The sequence below is a fragment of the Bison bison genome, unplaced genomic scaffold (assembly GCF_000754665.1).
Source record: "Bison bison bison isolate TAMUID 2011002044 unplaced genomic scaffold, Bison_UMD1.0 scf7180017864289, whole genome shotgun sequence".
Lineage (NCBI taxonomy): Eukaryota > Metazoa > Chordata > Mammalia > Artiodactyla > Bovidae > Bison > Bison bison.
In genome coordinates, this window is record NW_011494861.1 from 20,443,956 (window position 1) to 20,466,348 (window position 22,393).

The 22,393-nt window shown below is 37.3% G+C and overlaps 2 protein-coding genes across 5 annotated transcripts in view; one reads left to right on the top strand and one right to left on the bottom strand.

The window, feature by feature from the left end:
• The window catches only part of ANGPTL1 (angiopoietin-like 1), a 29,514-nt gene extending 14,168 nt beyond the window's left edge, over window positions 1-15,346 (bottom strand). For both annotated transcript variants that reach the window (XR_826134.1, XM_010850129.1), the window contains exons 1-2: window positions 13,836-15,346; window positions 7,954-8,799 (exon numbers count right to left, since the gene is read on the bottom strand). Coding sequence is in view for 1 of the 2 variants with exons in the window: in XM_010850129.1 (XP_010848431.1) it covers window positions 7,954-8,799; window positions 13,836-13,845 (856 nt within the window). In the remaining variant the exon portion in view is untranslated. The remainder of the gene's footprint in view (window positions 1-7,953; window positions 8,800-13,835) is intronic.
• RALGPS2 (Ral GEF with PH domain and SH3 binding motif 2) overlaps window positions 1-22,393 on the top strand; it is a 129,889-nt gene that overhangs the window by 72,286 nt on the left and 35,210 nt on the right. For all 3 annotated transcript variants that reach the window (XM_010850131.1, XM_010850133.1, XM_010850132.1), the window contains exons 9-10: window positions 20,792-20,929; window positions 22,116-22,206. In XM_010850131.1, the coding sequence (XP_010848433.1) occupies window positions 20,792-20,929; window positions 22,116-22,206 (229 nt within the window). The remainder of the gene's footprint in view (window positions 1-20,791; window positions 20,930-22,115; window positions 22,207-22,393) is intronic.

Here is a 22,393-nt window from a genome sequence, read left to right on the forward strand (position 1 = left end):
CTCGATGGACGTGAGTCTGAGTGAACTCCGGGAGTTGGTGATGGACAGGAAGGCCTGGCGTGCTGTGATTCATGGGGTCACAAAGAGTCAGACATGACTGAGCGACTGAACTGAACTGAACTGAAGAATATACCAATTGTTTTTCATAACTGGTTAATAGAAGTGTACTTCAGCCCCTTTGCTCAACTAGTCGTCCTCGTTAATTTAGTTTTTGTTGGTTTAAATGTTAATATAAGTATTCCACTGAAACCAGCTGCATTTTTAAAATTTACTAATGGGAAGCATTATAAATAATTAAATTGAACATTAGCTTATTACTTACTAAAAAGCATGTTTTTAGTTTCTAATGACTGTTTTTCAAACTTAACTTTATTAGATTGCCTTTTATATTCCCATACATGGCAAGGCATATATTGGAAATTACACTCCAAAAATATACGACAGGGATGGTCAGAGCATACACAAAGCTTATTTTCATTTGTATCACCTCATTTAATCATCACAACAAGCTCTTACAAAAGAAGCAACTGAGCCTCAGAAGAGCCTTGCCAGAATCCAGATTTCCTGGTATGCAGGTCTATTCTCTAACATACTCTGAAGGAACTTTCTCAACTTCATTTACCTACAAGGAATGAACTTATAAATATGCCATCTGTAAAAGGAAAGTGTTTTCTTTTATTAAAGACTATCGCCAATGAACAACATTACCAGTTAAGAATTTTTTGATAGCAGTCTGCCAAATGTATAGTTACATTCCCAAACATTTTGTTTTTCAGGTAGAGGGAAAGTAATTTTTCTGGGGATTATTTATTGTAAATGAACAAAAATATTCTGTTTTTTGCCATAAGCTCATAGTAAGTTTATTCTCCTGAGGTGCACTTTTCTTATAACCATTTTAAATGAAAATATAAAATTGCCTGTCATTAAGATACCTTTTTAAAAATGCTGGTAAGATATATATAACATAAAATGTACCAGCTTAACCATCTTTAAGTATACAGTTGAGTGGCATTAGTACATTTTCATTACTATACAATTAATCTCCATAGCTCTTTTCCTCTTGGAAAACTAAAACTCTGTACGCATTAAATAACAACTCAGCATCGTCCCCTCCCCCAGCCCCTGGCAGCCACCATTCTACTCTCTGTCTCTCTGAATTTACTGTAGATACCTCACATATATGTAGAATAATTGTATAGTATTTGACTTTCTGTGATTGGCTAGGACACTTTTTAAATATACATACACGTTATTCATTTAAAGGGTTTAGAATGACCATGTACCTACATGTAGAGGGCAGTAATATGAAATTCTTGGTGCCAGGAGCATATGTGAGTTCAGCAATAGACATCCATGTTTGCCCTTTTTGTTCAAGTACCCAAACAGCTGACATATTTTCCAGTCTGACATAGGAATAATATGAACAAAGATTTTAGCACATTACATATAAAGAAAAAATAGCAAGTCTGTTGTTGCTTGTTGTAGTTTATATTTGATAAGAATCACAGAATACTAGAACTAGAAAGAGGTATTAGAGTCTTCCAGTCCCACCAGTACTTGTACAAATGAGAAAAACAGGCAAAGTGACTTACCCAGGGTCAATAACAAAGAAAACAAGTTTCCTTAATTCTGTGCAGTTTCCCTTGTAGCTAATTAATGTCCTTGAGTTTCAGAGACCAACATTTACAGAAAAAAATAAAAAGTTAATGTTTGCTTAGAACAACAAATATATAATGAATAACAGAAGAAGTTATGCCCGTGCTTCATTTTTACATTAAGGATTGGTTTATTTGGGATATATACACCATTATTTCTTTTAAAGCAAGTCTGTTTAATGGGACCTTTGATATGCTAAATCCTTAGCATGAGATTTAACTCTCTAATACTGGATTTTTTGGCACTGCAGCTCAGTGTCTAGTAAAACCTAGAGCTGATGTGTCTCATTTCCCATAGGCATGCTTAGTGTGTCATTGTCTGAATATGTGAATTATCATTTCTTCCAGAACTGGCGATAACCATCAAATTAAGATACTCCATGGCAGTCATCCCCATATTTATGTGACTATACATCCCATCAGTTAAAAAAAAAAAAATTCACACACTTCAGTTATGTTTATTTATAAATTATATGTAAAAATTACTGATAAATTATATACATTAAAGGCTTAGACAAGACATCTATTTTTAAGAGAATATAAAAAAGTTTTTTCTTTATATGTCCAGGTGATCATTCCATCCACATCATTCCCTTGAAAATCAGAGGGCATGGAGATCTTAATAATGATCATCATTTGCCCAATTTACTGGTTCACTAGCCTCTTGTTTCTGACAGTTACAACATAAAATGAATGACTGCAGTAGAGTAGAATGTGTTAAAGTACTTTCATGAAGGTCTTTGGAATGACAGTTTTAAGAAGCTCTATAAAAATATAATATCAAGTTAATCAGCATTTATTTAGCATCTGCAAAGGACACAATATCCACCTACCATGAAGGAGCTTACACTATAGACTGAAGGCATTTTATGTATGTGTGTATACATAAGTACTGTGTGTACATGTGAAGATACCTGATAATTCAGCAGTGAATATAAGAAATATCGTGTCTTTGTTATAGAGTGTAGAGACATTCGTGTAGGAACAATCACTTCAAGCCTGGGGAAGTCAAAGAGGCTCTCAAAGAGGCTTCAAGGAGGACTCACTTTTGTATTGTATAATATTGTAGTCTGAGCCTTACAATTTGAATTAGGGAGAATGCATGGAAAATATTTAGAAGACAATGAGTTGATTTATTTTATTGAAGCAGATGGTTTTTGTGAAAGAAATCAATAGAAGGAAAGCTAAAGAAGTGGGGTTGATTCTTTTGAGGAGGATATTAATCTTCCCCAGGCTAAGCAAACTGGATGTTTTCTGTTTGTAGTAAGGACCTGCTGGGCAGGTGTGTGTTGTGATCAGGATGGAAATTTGAGGCAGATCTGTTGGCAGTGTAGAATATATTTTGGTGGAAAGAGAAAATGGAGTTAAAGAGATCAGTTGGCAAGCTGTTTTACAATTCTCAGTAAGAATAATGTTTGAGTGCCAGGTCCATGGTTCTAATGGCTCCTCACGTGTGGTAAATACTGTTGTTATCCCCACTTTACAGATGAGGAAACAGACACAGAGCAACCCTTTCCACCCAGCTAAGGTCACCCAGCTAGTAATCCAGGACGTTTTTGTCTACTCTCTGCTTTCACAGATAATGTGGATCTAAGTTAGAGTTCCGGTTCTGAACAGAAATGAGGGACACATCCATGAAAGACTGAAAAGCAGCACAGATACAACTCAGTTGACTCCATGCATGGGACAGGAGGGAAGAGTCAAAGATGAGCCAAACAGATTCTGAAATGGGTGGTAAAATACACCAAAATAGAGAAGTCAGAATCCATTTACCTATCAGTTTCATTTACAGAAATTTATTTCCTAAGAGTGTAATTTTAAGGATAGAAATGGTATGGACCTAACAAAAGCAGAAGATATTAAGAAGAGGTGGCAAGAATACACAGAAGAACTGTACAAAAAAGATCTTCACAACCCAGATAATCACGATAGTGTGATCACTCACCTAGAGCCAGACATCCTAGAATGTGAAGTCAAGTGGGCCTTAGAAAGCATCACTACGAACAAAGCTAGTGGAGGTGATGGGATTCCAGTGGAGCTATTTCAAATCCTGAAAGATGATGCTGTGAAAGTGCTGCACTCAGTATGCCAGCAAATTTGTAAAACTCAGCAGTGGCCACAGGACTGGAAAAGGTCAGTTTTCATTCCAGTCCCAAAGAAAGGCAATGCCAAAGAATGCTCAAACTACCGCACAATTGCACTCATCTCACATGCTAGTAAAGTAATGCTCAAGATTCTCCAAACCGGGCTTCAGCAATACGTGAACTGTGAAATTCCAGGTGTTCAAGCTGGTTTTAGAAAAGGCAGAGGAGCCAGAGATCAAATTGCCAACATCCGCTGGATCATGGAAAAAGGAAGAGAGTTCCAGAAAAACATCTATTTCTGCTTTATTGACTATGCCAAAGCCTTTGACTGTGTGCATCACAATAAACTGTGGAAAATTCTGAAAGAGATGGGAATACCATACCACCTGACCTCTTGAGAAACCTATATGCAGGTCAGGAAACAACAGTTAGAACTGGACATGGAACAACAGACTGGTTCCAAATAGGAAAAGGAGTACGTCAAGGCTGTATATTGTCACCCTGCTTATTTAACTTCTATGCAGAGTACATCATGAGAAACGCTGGGCTGGAAGAAGCACAAGCTGGAATCAAGATTGCCAGGAGAAATATCAATAACCTCAGATATGCAGAAATATCAATAACCTCAGATATGCAGATGACACCACCCTTATGGCAGAAAATGAAGAGGAACTGGAAAGCCTCTTGATGAAAGTGAAAGAAGAGAGGGAAAAAGTTGGCTTAAAGCTCAACATTCAGAAAACGAAGATCATGGCATCTGGTCCCATCACTTCATGGGAAATAGATGGGAAACAGTGGAAACAGTGTCAGACTTTATTTTTCTGGGCTCCAAAATCACTGCAGATGGTGATTGCAGCCATGAAATTAAAAGACGCTTACTCCTTGGAAGAAAAGTTATGACCAACCTAGATAGCATATTGAAAAGCAGAGACATTACTTTGCCAACAAAGGCCCGTCTAGTCAAGGCTATAGTTTTTCCAGTGGTCATGTATGGATGTGAGAGTTGGACTGTGAAGAAGGCTGAGCACCGAAGAATTGATGCTTTTGAACTGTGGTGTTGGAGAAGACCCTTGAGAGTCCCTTGGACTGCAAGGAGATCCAACCAGTCCATTCTGAAGGAGATCAGTCCTGGGTGTTCGTTGGAAGGACTGATGCTGAAGTTGAAACTCCAATACTTTGGCCACCTCATGCGAAGAGTTGACTCATTGGAAAAAACCCTGATGCAGGAAGGGATTGGGGGCAGGAGGAGAAGGGGATGACAGAGGATGAGATGTCTGGATGGCATCACCGACTCGATGGACATTAGTTTGGGTAAACTCCTAGAGTTGGTGATGGACAGGGAGGGCTGGCGTGCTGCAATTCATGGGGTCACAAAGAGTCAGACATGACTGAGCGACTGATCTGAACTGAACTGAAGAGTATAATTATAGAGGGGAAAAAAGAACAAGGTTAATTTTTAAAGTTTATGGGGGGAGCGGGGGAGAAAGACCTGAAGATTATTACCAAAGTGTTTTCAGAAAGTGAAAGTGAAAAGTGAAGTCACTCAGTCGTGTCCGACTCTCAGTGACCCCATGGACTGTAGCCTACCAGGCTCCTCTGTCCATGGGGTTTTCCAGGCAAGACTACTGGAGTGGGCTGCTATTTCTTTCTCCAGGGGATCTTCCCAACCCAGGGATTGAACCCGGGTCTCCCACACTGCAGACACGCGCTTTACCATCTGAGCCACCAAGGAAGCCCATATAAATAGGTTCTCATCTCTAGCTTCTGACCAGAGCTCCAAAATTTCTGTAATTTCTTAAAAGATAAATGTACTAAGGGCATCTTATGCTCTAATGTACACTCCTATTACTACTGTTAACTATAAAGTAGTTCCTCAGAAGTAAACTACAGTAATAGTTTACTTCTGAGGATTTGGATATTCCAGAAGCATTTTTAAAAGTTTGTTAGTATTTTCTAGATTTTCCTCAGTAATTATTGTTTTTACAATAATAATTGACTTATTTCTTAAAGCAGAATGCTAGTTCAGGGAAAGATTGTTTTAGGGTCTAGTTACTAATTTACGTATTCATTCCTCAAGCATGTATTGTAGTGCTTACAATATGCGGAATACAACAGCCACACCTAATCCTGGCTAGATGTTTGAGATAGAAAAATGAAAAGACAGTTTACTTTCTTCCAGAAATGTTCAGTCTAACAGGGAGACAGACATGCAGACAAATAACTTCAGTGTAATGTAATGGAAAAAAACATGTTCAAGGCATTGTCAGCAGTTTGGGGAGGGAGACTTCTAGATACATTTGTTTGAATCTGAGTAGGTATAACAGTTAAGACACTATTTTAGCTAAGCCTTGAAATCTACCAGGTTGGACAGATAAGCTGAAAGAAGGCATTTCAGTAGAGGAAGCAGCAGCATGTGAGATAATGATCCAGGTGCAAACATCCAGCTTTGGTTAGAATCAGGAGGGCGAGCTCCATGCCGGAGTTATCTGAGCAGTGGTGAAGCTTGTAGCCTTGAAGGAGTGTGAGACTACTAATAAAACAGAACATCTTCGAGAAAGCCTTTAAGTCATAGGAGAAGGAAGAAGATGCCAGTGAAGGACCTAGAGAAGTAGGAAGAGTTAGAGTATTATCATCTGGATACCCAAGAAAGCAGAGATGTGTGAATGGTCAGTGATGTCCCCTGCTACACAAAGACACGAGCACTTTGCAATGTACATACTTTCAGTCTTTTGTCTTTTTTCTGTTTTTTTTTTTAATTATTTCTTAGTCTACATGCAGTCTTTTGTCCTCCCTTTTCAATAAGTGAATAAACTACAATTAATTTTTTTCTTTCTTTCTTTCTTTTTTTTTTTTAACTTTTGGTCCTTTGGGTCTTTCCCTTTAAGAAAACAAGTCAATTTGTAAAAAATTCAGGAGAATATAGCTTATGAGAAATTGGATGTATGTGTAAAATAAATGTATTCAGAACGTTAGCAGTGAGCTTACTAGACAGAAACAAAGATGACTTATTCATCTTTTTGTGGCAGACACCTTGATCAGTGACTGATAATGAATGAAAGGAGGAAGGGATGGAATTAGAGGTAGAGATACTAGGATCAATCCTCAGGATTTTTGTGGATTGAAGACTTATTTATATTTACATGGTTACAGGGTATTTTAGCTTTGAAAAATGGGTGAGGGGGATACCTTTTCATGGGCTTTCCTGGTGGCTCAGATAGTAAAGAATCCTGCTGAAATGCAGGAAACCTGGGTTCGATCCCTGGGTTGGGAAGATCCCCTGGAGGAGGGCAGAGCAACCCACTCCAGTATTCTTGGCTGGAGAACCCTCATGGACAGAGAAGCCTGGCGGGCTACAGTCCATGGGGTCACAAAGAACTGGACTAAGCTGAGTGACTAAGCACAGCATACTTTTTCTTCTTCTTGAGTCTGAGAGCAAGAAGCCTGGGTTTTATGCAAATGTTTTCAAGACAGGAAAGCACAAGGAACCTAGTACTAAGTATCTCAGCACAGCAGCAGAAGGTGGTGCATGTGCTGAGAGTGGAGCTAGGAGGAGGTTAATGCTAAGCTTCGGGAGATACTGTTGTTGTTTAGTCGCTAGGTCGTGTCTGACACTTGGTGATCCCGTAGACGGTAGCCTGCCAGGCTTCTCTGTCCATGGGATTTCCCAAGCAAGAATACTAGAGTGGGTTGTCATTGCCTTCTCCAGAGGATCCTCCTGATCCAAAGATTGAACCCACTTCTCTTGCATTGACAGGTGGGTTCTTTACCTCTGAGCCACCAGGGTAACTTTAGGAGAGTGAGAACTAATTGTTACACATTCCTTCTGAGGAAGATAATGATGAGAAGAACAGCAAGAGGTAAATGAAAGGGATGTTTAGCAAATGTGAGGACCTAGCTGGAGACGGGTAGGATGGCATAGAGGTTAGGAGTGGATTGTGGACTCATTCCTGTCTCAGTGCAAATAATTTAGATTATAAGAATTTGGATGAATGACTACTTTTCCCACAAAGTATACTGTTTCTAGAAACTGTTAAGACTGAGAGATGTATTTAAGAACAATTTCAGGTTAATAGAAAACAAAATCAGAAAATTTAATATTCATGTCAAATTACATCACCAAAATGAAGGATAGGCATGTATTACGAGCATTATTTCATAAACCATAAAACATATTGACCTTGTACTTCCATTTTTAGCAGTAAGAGGTAACTCACCTTCATTGATGAAAGTTACCGGTGGTATCTTGAGAGGGCTTTTGGTGGGAGAAGTAACCAGATCCGGTGGCGGCATTAAATCTCTGGGATAGCCTGGATCCCTCTGTATCTCATTGCCTCCCAGCAGACCAGGAGTGTACTGATGACTGTTAGGGATGTGCTGTGGCACGACCTGGACGAGAGGAGGAGACACATGGGGGTCCTGTCGAGAAAATATCCTCAAGCACTGTTCTTCCAACAAAGTGATCATCACAGACTGGTTATTGACCAGATCAGTCAAGGAAGCGTATTTCACCTCCAGTTCCCTGTACCTTGTTGCCATCTTCAACATTTCTGTGGTGACATTGAGGATTTTATTTTCCAACTGGGAAAGTTCAAGTGAATTATCCCTCTTTCGGATAATCTCATGCAGCAGTTGCATATAGAGCTGAGTGACTCGGGAGTTCATGTTACGGCTTTCTTTCCTCAGCAGCTTTACCTCATTGACAATGTTTCCATCCACATCCACCACCAACTGCAGGACGTCTATCTCCCGCTTCTGCTTGGAGAGCACATCCTTTAGGTTCTCAAGATCCATCCTGGTGATCATGTCTTTAATGGTACCTGCATCTTGCCCTTTGGTATTGACACATATTGGCCCTGTTATTTTTTGTTCAGGTACCAGAAATGTGTATGAACATTTCTTTGCATCCTCTTTACCATCTGTGGCGCGAGGGTATCTCCTCTGGGTTATTTTTTTAATTTTGAACTGTCCTCCTCTGCCATGTCCAATGCCCATTAGTAGGAAGAATAGCACACTTAGGGTCCAGATAAAAGCCTTCATTTTGAAATGAGGTTGTATGCTATCTTTAAAAAAGAAAAAGCAAACCAATGAAGGGAAGAAGTAGAAAATAATTAATATTAATCTACTTTTTAAGTCAGAAATCTAAAAAAGTAAGGGAAAAACTGAATATCTATTGGTGTTAATAAATGGGGCCAGAATTAAAGTTATTAATTTTTAAATTCCATATTAAGTGCCTTCCTATTTGTTTAAAAATTAGGTTTCAGAGAAGAGCTTTCCAACTACCATCTTAGGTAATGCGTTTTGTTCCCCAGCTCAGTGAGCAGATCTTGGTGTCCCTGTTTTGAGGCATATGGTTAGATGCTCTTGGGGCTTTTGAGACCCTAGTAAGACACTTCTCCTACCTTTAAAAAGCTCACTTGTTGTCTTAAGGCTCGGAAAATGGTACACAATGCCTGTAAAAAATTAATTACAACATTCTTCTCTAACTAGTGTGAAAGTTGCTGGTCAGTGTTTTTTCTTTATATTGTATGTTTTGAATTAATTTGACCTTCTCTAATAAGTATCTGTTTTATCTGTCAAATTAAAGAAACATTTTTAGACAAAATGTAAAACCAGAATGTTTTAGCATAGTAGTTTTTGCTTGTTTCATAGTATGTCCTTTTGGTATTGGTGACAAGTTTGAGAATGATAGCATGCTCACTGTGGGTAATCGTGTTTCCTAAATCATATTCCTATATATGCTCTAAGTTTATATATGATTCAGCAGGTTCATTCTTCTAAGAGAAGTTCTACTGAACTGCATTTTTGTAAAATATTAATAACTTTTTATAACCATTACCAAGGAAAGAAACTCAACTGTAGTTGAATCTGATCAGTGAAAAGTGCCTGTTTAACAACCATCTCATATCATCTAAGACTTCTCTGCTCCCATGGGCATGTTGAAGGCCAAGGCCACACAAGTAGGTAATATTAGAGCCAGGTCTAGAATCCAGGTTCCCTGGCTCTTTAGTCAGTGTTTCTAGCAGTGGCACATAGGCTGAAATGTGTGCTTGGAATGTTGCACTTCTGCTGTGAAAGATAAATGCTTATTTTTTTATGGTATAATCGATAGAAACACTCTAGAAAACAGTAAAACTAGTTCCAGGAAGCAAAACTGCTTCCTTTCTCTTTCATTACCTCCCTGCAGAGCAGTAGCGGTTAGAATGAATAGGATGTATCATCCTGTCGTCAGTATAGCCCACCGTGCTGCAGGATAGCCCACCTTCCTCTCTTATAAACTTCTTGTGTGCTGTTTTTGAAGGATGGCAGTGGATATACCAAGAACTTTTCTATCCCATTTTCCACCCAATTGTTTTTTGATTTGGGAAGCCAGGTCCCAAATGATTTATGATGCTACTAATAAATAGCAATGCAGCAGTAACAGTGGGTCATTTTTATTGGGCGTGCCAGGCATTGTTTAAGCCTTTTACATGCATTAAATGATTTTACCACAGCCCTCTGAGGTAGGTTATTACTATCCTCATTTTCAAATGAAAAAACCTGGCATCCAGATGTTAAGTATCAGTACCTCACCCAGAGGCACACTGCTTTCTAAGACATGGAGCCAGAATTTGAACCCAAGCAGAAGACTCCAGGGTTCATGTTTTTCATTAACAACTGTATCATATGGCAACATATTCTGTCCTTTTTTCTATCACCAACACTACAACAATCCTTTATATTTATGTAGTGCTTAACTCATATTAACTGTTTGCATTCACAGCAGCACTGGGATGTAAACATACACCATTTTGCAGAGAATAAGCCTGGAGAAGCTGAAAACACTTAGATGGGATTCAGATCTTCTACTCTTACCTCTCTAGACCTGTGACTTTTATCCTAGTTGGGTCATAACTGCAGAGGAATCTTAACTTTGTGTTCCTTGTCTTTCACAGTCTCTTCCTGGTTTGTATCTCTTTACATTGACCCCTTACTTAATTATGCACGAGTACTTGTGGATCAGTTTTATATCCCAAGCTTTTCTGCTGCCATTCCTTTCCCTCCATATTATTCTATCAGTTGATAGTAACATGTCTGACTTGATTATGAATCCTCCTAAAATTAAAGGTTGTATCAATAAAATATGGACTCTTCAACTAGAGTCATAAAGATGGGCTTCCCCTTTATAACAGGCTTCCCTCATAAAGATGACTACTACTTTCTAAAACCATGTCTACTTCAGTGTTTTCAAATGAGTAAGGTTTGCAAACTGGAGTGATAATGAAAATAAAGCAAAGAATGGATGGAGTGCAGGGAATTCTTTTTCCTTTATCAACGTAAGATAGGAAGGATGAGCATAATAATATTCCATATCTGTGTCCGAGGCCTTCTGTTTGCTGACAGATAGCCGGAAGCACACTTGGATGAGTACTTTTCATTTTTTGTTTTCATCCTTTGCCTTCTGACATCAGTTGAAAATTTAGACCAAGTTTCATTTATTTTATTTAAAAAGGACTTTAGTTACTATATTGGAGTTACCTGTACCAAAAACCAGTAAAATGTTTCTTGTTATACTTGCAGATTCATGGGATTTAGATATGGTTTATTTTTAAAACTGCAGACAGTAAAATAGAAGCCATCAGCCTCCTGGGTAAACGTACAGCGTTTCTCCTGTAGTTAATGCAGCCCTTGTTCAGATGCACTCATTTCTTTCATTTCAATAATGGAATGGAAACTCTTAGATCATAGAAAATCATTTTATCTAAGTAATCTACTATGAAAAAAGCTACCAAAACAAGGAAAATTCAGAAAGTACCGTGAAACTTCAAAACATGTAGACTTTTCTGAGCAGTGTTCTGATTGAAGGTCTTACATTCCTACCAGACACAGATTTGTATAGAACTGAGAAGCATATAATCCAACTCTGTTGGAACTTTGTATCGGTGTTGTTATGGAAGAACAAAAATGTGAAAATACAAATCTAAATTAAAATAGCCATAGCTTCCTTTTGCTGTATTCTGCCTTGGCTCTTTGTGGGTTCCTCTACAATTAAATCATACGGTGAATCACCATCTACGATAAGAGAATCTGACCTAGGATTAACATTTAAAGGGGACAACAGAAAGTTTATTTAAAAAAAAAATAAATACAATTTCCTTATCCTTTACAAAAGTCATGATTTCGTTGTCACCTAAAGCTGAATAAGGAGCCACATTTCTTAAGTAGTAGACTAGCTACGTCATGAGTAAAGAATGAGTTTTTAGAATACATTTACTGTTACCTTTTATGAAAACATTCTCTCATTTAATATTTTCCCACATATGTTCAGTTTTAAAAGTGAAAGATCCATAAATCTGTGTTACCTCATAAAACCTTTCTGTATATGTTAAAATTTTCCTAGGCCCCACGAGAATGTTGTAAATTAGTTACAGTATACTTAAGTTTAAATCTATGTCTGCTTGGTTGTTTTTAGGGGGGAAAAAAAGCCTTCCATGCTTTGAGTTAATTTTATTGGTACTATTTCTCTTCACAGTTGCTACATTGCCAGTTAGTAGGGAGAAGAAATGAAAGCAAAGATTTGACTTCCTTTCAGATGGTAAATGCGTAGAGGCATTTAACTGGCAGTGTCATGCCCTGAAAACAGCATGAGGCAATGAAATTAAATTTATGAAGCACTGAAGATACTGTAGATAAAGAACTTCTAGATTGTGAATTATGTTCTGGGAAGAGCCTCAAGAACGATTTCATCCCCTGGAGATGTTTAAGAAAGGGATAAATAGTTATCTGGGTTTCAGATTAAATGCTTGCTTAAGGCTTCCATAAGAACCAAGGTTTAATTGAAGTCCTGTACTTTGCATAGCGGCAACAACAGAAAAGAAAGGGATGACATATTTCTGATTCAGTATTTCTTGGAAATTTTATCAGAATTTCTTATAAAATATGTTTAACAGAGATTGTCCCAGTATTTAGAGTTTTGAATCTTTAAGAAAAGGACATGAAAGTAAAGTTGAGGAAATCTTACTTAGCTTTACCATTTTTTTGCTTGTTGAAGATTCTTACCTTGAATTTCTTTGGTTTTTTAAAAGGACAGAGAACCCCCAAATCATAGCAAACTTAAGTGTCTTTGGTTTTAAAGCTCATTGTTGGTAACTAGTAATTTTATTTTTAGTCTAGTAACACAATTAAACAAAGCTCCTAGATAGAATATTTAAAGAATTGTGTTCGTTGACCAAAATTGTATTTGTCTAAAAGTATTACATACTTTTGGTCTTTGAATTATGTATGTAAGTAATTGTGTCTTCTGGGTCCTTACTTTCTATTGTTAACGCTGGCCACTTATGCAGTGCTTCTGTCACATTGTATTCCTTCTTAACTATGCTCTGTAAGATTTTAGGACTACTTAATGTATCCATCGCTTTGGTTTGTCACATAATTCCGGTTGTAGCAGTTTTAATTTTTGTTACCCAAGTTAAAGTACTGTTACATGTAAACTTAGAAACTACTTAAAAGTTTGAGTTTTAGCAAGAAATACCATAGACTTATTTTAAAACTCTTATATTTAGGATTACTAAATACTAGGTTATATTTGGTTATGCTGTGATTGGGGTATCGTTGCAAAGCCTTGCAGTTAATTTGATGTTTTCTTAATTGTGTTTGTAGCTTTACTTTAAGATATTTTAACAGTACATGTAAATCATTAGCACACACACTGTAGCTGCAAAGACAAACTAATCATGTTTACAACTATTTAGTTTGTATCCTTTTGTTTTTATCATTGTGCAATAAATCTTATACATTTAATGTTAATTGTTAAAATTTCTAATGTCACTAAAGCACTTGTTTTTTGAAATGCAGAATGTATGTACATCAATCTATAAACATACACACTAAATACCATTAAATTGAACCTCAAATAATTCATTAATCATCACAAAGTATATAATGACCAGTTTTATCTAAAGTTGCAAAACAAAACCTTTTCCAGACAAGCAAATTGTAGTATGTTCCAAAAGTCTTTGATTAATAAGAGATTTTGACATTTCTACTACAAATATAAAACAATTACACATTTCAGCATACATAGAATTTTAAAATAAAAGTAAAAGAAATATTAAAATACCTTTTTGCATCTGTTGATAAAGCAAGCCCAGAAACTTGCTGCTCTTACTCTTGCTTTTAAAAATCAGAGTAGACGTTTGTTCGTCTGTGACTTTAATGGCAACTGCATTTTTGTTTTGGACCGTTGAATCCAAGCTGTAATAAGGAGCTTCTTTCTTCTTACAGCACTAATCAATTGAATTTGACAAGCCACCTATGTAATTTTAAGTAGTAGAGTGGAAGTTCCTGGTCTGCGGGCTGTCTTTAATCCAGCAGAGAAAGCATTGTGGCTTTGCTCTGTCTGCCACATGGAGAAATGCAGTAAAACCAGCTGCAGCTGACCCAGATTGTATATACAGTACCCTCAAATAGTGATTCCCTCTCTTTCTCAGGAGACTCAAGTTCAGCCCACATATTACGTCACCAAAAATTTGCTGGAGACTAGGGGGGAAAAATCTCCTTAGGATTTCCTCTCTGTAGCCTTAAATAGGGGTGGGGGTAGTGGCATCAGCAGGAGGTTGAACGCCTGCAAACAAGGAGAGACTGTGTGCAGGTTGAAGGAAGGGCACCATCTGGAAACAAACTATCATAGTTTAGCGGGCAATTATAAAACAAACATGTGAGTCTGCTGCAGAGATCTTTTAAGTTGAATACTGAAAAAATAGTACTCAACTTCACTTAGAAGTAGTTGCAGGCTGATGAGTTTGTTTTTTTATTACAAAGCTTAGGAGTGAGACTCTGTTCTAAAGAGGCAGCGTCCTAATTAGCCTCCCAATCCTAATTAATAGAATACTCTTTACAGCCTGGAAGAATTTTTAAACATTTTACTAAATTTGCCCATTTTAGAAGGTTTTGAAGTTGTAAAAAAAAAAAAAAAACCCTGGTGTGTATTTCTAAGATAAAACTGCTCATTATATATAATTATCAAAAATAATTGAAAAGCTAGGTATAAAATTCTCTCAGAAATTTAATATTTCTTAAATTCTAATGTTATATAACTAAATTCTGATGTTACATAATGTCACTTCCTCCTAGTCTGCAACATGACCCCACTTGTCTGAATACAGTTATTCTTATTAGTTTATGTTGTGATTTAAAAGCAAACATAACCCTGGCCTGAGTCTTAGGGGAAAGAGAGAGTTCTGAGCCCCCCATTGGCTGTGGGAACTTAGACAAGTCACTTTACTACCTCTGACCCAATTCTTCTGCTATGAAATTAGGGAGCTGCTTAGAGAATTAGTAATTGTCAGGTACCGACTATGCCTTTTTATTTCTTTAAATCAAGAATGTTAATTAACTCAGTGGCTGAGGAGACACAGATTTAGACATCTTAGGTAATTTGGCTTAGGACTTCAGTACTAAGCTGTAGCACTGGGATTTGACTCTGACTCCAAAGCATTTGGCCACACTCTCTCTGATTGGATTATATAACTGTTGATTGCTGCTTCTAGATAAAACTTGGCGGGCTCCTACTTTCTGTACATGTTGTGTGCGTGTGTGTGTGTGTGTGTGTGTAAGTCCCTACAGTCATTTTGTTTTCTTTGCGACTCTATGGACTGTAACCCACTGGGGCCCTCTGTTTTGTGGGGTTTTTCCAGGCAAGAATACTGGAATGGGTTGCCATGCCCTCCTCAAGGGATCTTCCCTACCCAGGGATTGAACCCGCGTCTCTTATGTCTCCTGCATTGGCAGGTGGGCTCTTTACCAATACCACGTGCTTTCCCCCTGTCGTTGCCTAACTTTGTGCTACTTTTCTCTTTCTCAGGCCCTATCATCAACTCTGTTTGTTGATCAACATCCTTTATTTGAAGTCAGCTTAGTTTCTACTTCTTTCACAGAATTAATTATTTCTTTAAATTCCTATGACATACATAGGTATAGCAGGGGTGTACTCAAAGGCCTACAGATGCTCACAACAAGAATGAAGCAGGTAATGTATATAGGTGAAGCAAACGAGAAGTAGGAGAGCAGAGGAAAATAGGTTACGACAGACTGACATCTGTAATGATTACTATCTATACTCTTCCCAGCTGTACCTCACTATTGCCAGATCTCCCCATTTTTTTAAGGAAAAGGTCATATAGATACTTTCTATGTTATTTCCTGATTTTAAAAAGACTGGGACAGCTTCTAGCCTCTGATTTATACTATGTAATACATTACTTGATCATTCAGTGATCACATTGTATTCACTAATACCTTAACCTGGAGAAATATGAGATAGTAAACTCCTTCAGAGCTTGTTTGTTTAAGCAGTGTAGGGGTTTCTAATTTAGTTCAGTTGCTCAGTTATGTCCAACTCTTTGTGATCCCATGGACTGCAGCATGCCAGGCCTCCCTGTTCATCACCAACTCCCAGACCTTGCTCAAACTCATGCCCACTGAGTCAGTGATTCCATCCAACCATCTCATCCTTTGTCGTCCCCTTCTCCTCTCACCTTCAATGTTTCCCAGCAACAGGGTCTTTTCCAGTGAGTCAGTTCTTCCTATCAGGTGGCCAAAGTATTGGAGTTTCAGCTTCAGCATCAGTCCTTCCAATGAATATTCAGGACTGATTTCTTTTAAGATGGACTGGTTGGATCTCCTTGCAGTTCAAGGGACCTTCAAGAGTCTTCTCCAACACCACAATTCAAAAGCATCAGTTCTTCAGTGCTCAGCTTTCTTTATATAGTCCAACTCTCACATCCATACATGACTACTGGAAAAACCATAGCTCTGACTAGATGGACCTTTGTTAACAAAGTAATGTCTCTGCTTTTTAATATGCTGTCTAGGTTGGCCATAACTTTTCTTCCAAGAAGCAAGCATCTTTTAATTTCATAGCTGCAACCACCATCTGCAGTGATTTTGGAGCCCCCAAAATAAAGTCTGTCACTGTTTCCATTGTTTCCCCATCTATTTGCCATGAAGTGATGGGACCAGATGCTATGATCTTAGTTTTCTGAATGTTGAGTTTTAAGCCAACTTTTTCACTCTCCTTTTTCATTTTCATTAAGAGGCTCTTTAGTTCTTCTTCACTAGTAAGTAGTGAATTATCACTGTAGTGATATTATCATGTAGTGAATTATCGTGTAGTTAGTAATTCATATCACTGACCAGGTTTGGAAAGTGGATTGGCAGGTGTCTAGGGACAAATTATGGTTAGTTTGGGATGTTAAATTGAAAATGAAAGTCAGGAGCTGTGTTCTGTAGAGAAATTTGGAGAGTCATCAGCAATCAGGTGATGGTTGAGGCCTCAGAAATAAGATAATTCAGAAGTACATGTAGATTGAGAAGATTAATGACAGAACCATGGTGAATACCAATTCCAAGGGACCTGAGGAAATAGAAGAATCGAGGGAGGATGGAAGCGAGGCAAGTTCAAGCCAGTAAAGACTGAGAAACAAGGGAGTAAGTAGTACAAATACTGCAGAGAGACTGAGCAGTAGAGAGGAGACCAAGAGAGATGTCTAAAGAATTAGTGTGAGAAGGTCATGTGTGCCTTTGCCAGAATAAGTTCCAGGAATGAGATAGATGTGAATTTCACATGTTAGCACATGTGGATCAGTAGAAACCTATATGCTGTCAGTGGGTGTATCAGTTGATATAGCTTTAAAAACCCATGTGGCACTGTCTTGTAAAGCTGAACATTATATATACCTGCATGTATGTATATATGTGTATATATCTCTCCTAGAGAAGTTCTTGTACGTGTGCACCAGGAGACATGTACAAGAATGTCTGTAGCAACAAGGAGGAAGGGGGCAAGTAACTCAAAACTCGTATCAAACAAAATGAATAAGTAAATTGTAATATAGTTACATATAGTTTATTCTCTTAAGGAATTACGGCTGTACTTAACAAGATGAATAAGTCTTAGAAACAAAATAGTAAGACGAAGCAATCACAGATCATATTTTTAAAAACTTATTTAACAACCATTTGTAAATCACTTATTGTGTACGCATTCTAACTTTACCAATATTATCATTTAATCACATGTATAAAAGTATGATTTTTTTTAAAGCTCAAAAATAAGCAAAAGTAAAATAAAATGTGCAGGAATACAGACATGTGCCCCAAAAAGAACAAGGGAAATAATCTTAAAATTAGAAATGGTAGTTCCCTCTAGACAGGAGGCAGAGAGATGACACAGGGAAAGAAGATAAAGATGAGGCAACAGTACTGATATTGTAGCTCTTACGTTGATGAGTATTTATTACATTATTTGATAACCAATATTGTATGTTAAACTGTTATTTTTAAAAGATACAGTTATCTTTTTCACACAAATAAAATATGAATACATGTCAAAGGTTTTGTTTAAATCATTAAGTATACAGGGAATCAGGAAGATATTTACAATAATTTCAAGGAAGAAGTCCGAGTACTGCACATACATGCAGGCCGTTGGGAATGCTGGAATGAATTTACAGATAGTTGCAAAATTGTTCAACATCCACAGGGCAATAATCAGTTACATCCCACTGGACATAATTCATTGGCATTTTTATGGACAAGAATTTGTATTATTACCAGTTTTCAACAACTTATAAAATAGTTCAGGCCAAGAGGATGCACTGGAAACAGGATATACCTAGTAATCTTTTTGCCTATTGCAAAGTCTATCACAGTTTTTCCTGACACAAGTAAACTTTTATATGTACCAAGTATTACATAAAAATAGAATGAAGGATAAAAAAATTAATTGTACCAGTCCTTATTTCTCTTTCAAGGTGTTTGTTGAAGAAGGCAAGAGTCCTGTATTGAGAAAGGGATCAGATTTAAAGGAAGGGTTGCTTTGCTTGTGTTTTTAAATAGAGGAGATTTAAATGTGCACACTGGCTCTTGGAAAAGAGCCATGGAGTGTAAGTGATAGTGGAGGCAGCAGTGGATATGTTAAAAGGAGGCAGTAGAGATTACGTTCAAAATCACAGTTTAGATTTGGAAGAAAAAGAAGGGGATTCTTCTTCCTCTGAGATAGGAGGGAAAGAAAGGGAGCTAGGTTACAGATTTATTTGAAGTCATAAAAAATAAAGTTGAGAGTCTCTAAAGAAAAAGAAGTATTTATGATAGATGGCTTAAAGAATACTGTTAAGATTTACTGAATGGAAAAGGAATGATACTGGAATGAGTAAAAGGATTACCATTGCCAACTTTTTACATTTTGTTAAACACCAATTGTCTGCAAATACTGGTCAGGATTTTCATTTTTTAAAGTGCAAGATAGAGTAACCACTTGAATGAGTTTATTATCTTAAGCAGATTAAATATAAAATACTAAAGATTTTCAATAAAAAGATTAGAAAGTCTTAAAAACTATCAAGTGAGTGATACAGATACTGTATGAGTTTGTAACAGTGTAATTTTTAAAAAAAAAAACCTTGGAGTACAAGTGTGTACTCTGAGATCCAGCTCTGTCACTAACAATTCATGTGGTGGTAGGCACTTCCTTAATATCTGTGGACCTTAGAGTGTTTGCCTGTGAAAAGAGGGTTTGGACTAGACAGTTTCTAAATTCCTTTCTTGGAATACGTGAGGAAACTAAAGAACCGTTGACATGGACCTGAATGTAAGATAATGATTCAGATGGGCAGAGTTGAGTTCAGGTATCATTTAAACTGGAAGAACCGGCATGAGGAAAAACACAGGGCTTATCTGGAAGGCAATAAGTGCATCATTTTGGTTGCACTTATTCTGAGAGTTCATGAACCGGGAGTAATGATTTGGAAAGTAGGAACATGGTGCCTTTTACGCTTTACGCGTGCATAGTAAACTCTCAGGAAATATTTTCTATAGATGTGACTTTGAATATCTAGGACAACTGAATCATTTGAGAGGATGTATTATTTTTGTTGATACAGAAAAAAAGAGCAAGGTTAACTTCAATGTGTAGTTAGTAGAACTATTTCAAAAATCCAACTGTTAATCTTTAATAAAAACAAGACGTTTCTACTAGAATGAGACAGTTTTCAAAGTAATTAAGAATCAAGACTTCTCTGGTCCTCCCAAGGTTAAGAAACTCTCTTCCAAGGTGGAGCGGGAGGAGAGCACAGGTTCCATCCCTGGTTGAGGAGCTGGGATCTCATGTGTTATGGGGACAGCTGGGCCCGAGCGCTCTGGAGTCTACACACCTCAGCGAAGAGCCTGTGTGCCACAACCCAGACCCAGTGCGGCCAAATAAATAAATATTTAAAAGGAAAAAAAAAAAGTAAGGCTCATGTGATAGTTACCCACTCGAGGCAAGCATGTATAGAACTAATATTAAGTTAACTGCCCCATGGAAGTGGAAAGGAAGTGGTTAGGCTGGCTAACTTAAAACTTCTTCAGGCTGTACCACAACTTGAAAAATAGGTACTAGTGTATAGACATAAAAACCAAGGTTTGGAAATTAGAATAATTATCTTTATTTTATACAGAGGCAGAGCCAGTTCAGGAGCTTATCTTCTTTCCATTAAGACCCATGGGTGGGTAGGTATTGGAGTTTCTAACTTCAGCTTTAAGTCATGTCTGACCTGGATGCCACAGAAATCTAGGCCTTCAGTCCAGTTCAGTTCAGTCACTCAGTCATGTCCGACTCTTTGCGACCCCATGAATCGAAGCATGCCAAGCCTCCCTGTCCATCACCAACTCCCGGAGTTCACTCAGACTCACGTCCATCGAGTCGGTGATGCCATCCAGCCATCTCATCCTCTGTCGTCCCCTTCTCCTCCTGCCCCCAATCCCTCCCAGCATCAGAGTCTTTTCCAATGAGTCAACCCTTCGCATGAGGTGGCCAAAGTACTGGAGTTTCAGCTTTAGCATCATTCCTTCCAAAGAACACCCAGGACTGATCTTTAGAATGGACTGGTTGGATCTCCTTGCCTTAGTGGTCATGTTTTAACACAGTATTAATAATGAATATATTTTAAATAGGGCATATATTGAAATATAGCTATAAACAAACTATACTCATCCAAACAAGTAGAAAAACACTCATTTATCTTAATTTTGTTTCAGGTATCTATCTATCTGATTTAACATATATTGATTCAGCATATCCATCAACTGGCAGCATTCTAGAAAATGAGCAAAGATCAAACTTGATGAATAACATCCTTAGAATAATTTCTGATTTGCAGCAGTCCTGTGAATATGGTAAGTTTCTGGGAGTAATGCTGTAATTTATTTATAAAGGTTTGATTCATTTACACAGGTTGATGGCCACTTTTCACAGAGCAGGGTACATCATCCTAATGTAAAGGAAAATAATGATTATGTCACTGTCCAATGTTTAGCATCCTGTTTAAGATCTTGCTTTTAAGGAGTTCAAGTATTTCATATTTAAAATGCTAAGTTTTATCTTTTGCTCTTCTGTAATTTGTAGCAACTTTGCTAATGTAATTTTCACAATTATTTTCTATTCTTCTCATCTCATTTGATCTCCCTGATCTATTATGTAAATATTTCTTTTATTTTTCAGTTAGGGACTGAGCTGAGGCTGTTGTAGTAACAGTTGAGAAGCTTTCTTGAGTTCTATGTTGAGTAGATAACCAGTTTTGTCCAAGACGTATTTTATGGAAACACATATGTGAAAAGAACTTATGCAAGCCCAAATGATTAGAAAAAAAAAATTTATTGTTTTAAAGCATTTAAATGCTTTCAGTTTGATAGAAAATAGAGAGAGGTTTTTACAGCTATGTAATTTTAATGCTGTTTAAAAACAGTTTACAGTTTGTTGCTGTTTAACTTTATTTTTTTTAATCCTTTTCTCAGTTTTTTTAACATAACATCAAATTATAATGTTAAATCAGTCTTATTTGAAATTTCTAAGTAGGAGAGAAAAAAAACTACAAATGTGAGCCAGGCTTCTTTAAAAAAAAAAAAAGAAAGAAACCCTAAACTGCCTTATATGTTGCACTTAGATGAGGTTTGACTATAAATTACAATGGTGGCTCTGATTTTCTTTTATGAAATTTCTCATATATGTGGGACTTCGTAAATGGAGGTGTTTTAATCTATACAAACAGCATGCAGCTGCAGTTTTCTAAATGACCTTCAGTTTTACATTAAATAACATTTACCTCAGCCACGTCCTTCTAGAGTTAATTTAAATTTTGGTGCCATGTGGCCTTCAGTTCAGTTCAGTCGCTCAGTTGTGTCCGACTCTTTGCGACCCCATGAATCGCAGCACGCCAGGCCTCCCTGTCCATCACCAACTCCCAGAGTTCACCCAAACTCATGTGGCCTTAATTTACCTTTAAATATATTTTTCTCAGCTTAACTTTAAAAATTTTGCCTGAGATGTACTTTATCAGATAATTATTTATCATGTTTTGCCTAGATATCCCCATGTTGCCTCACGTCCAAAAATACCTGAACTCTGTTCAGTATATAGAAGAACTGCAAAAGTTTGTGGAAGATGATAATTACAAGTAGGTTGGATCTTCAGAAGTGGTTTGTATAACTGTGTCTTGTCCTCTACCCTTTCATCTCTGTATTCAAACATCTAAATACTGCATCTTATCATGCAAATACAGTTGTGTATTTACAGTGGTAAAGTTACCTATTCATGTGAAGTTTTTAAATCAGTCACTTGATGTGACTGAGCCAGTATACAAG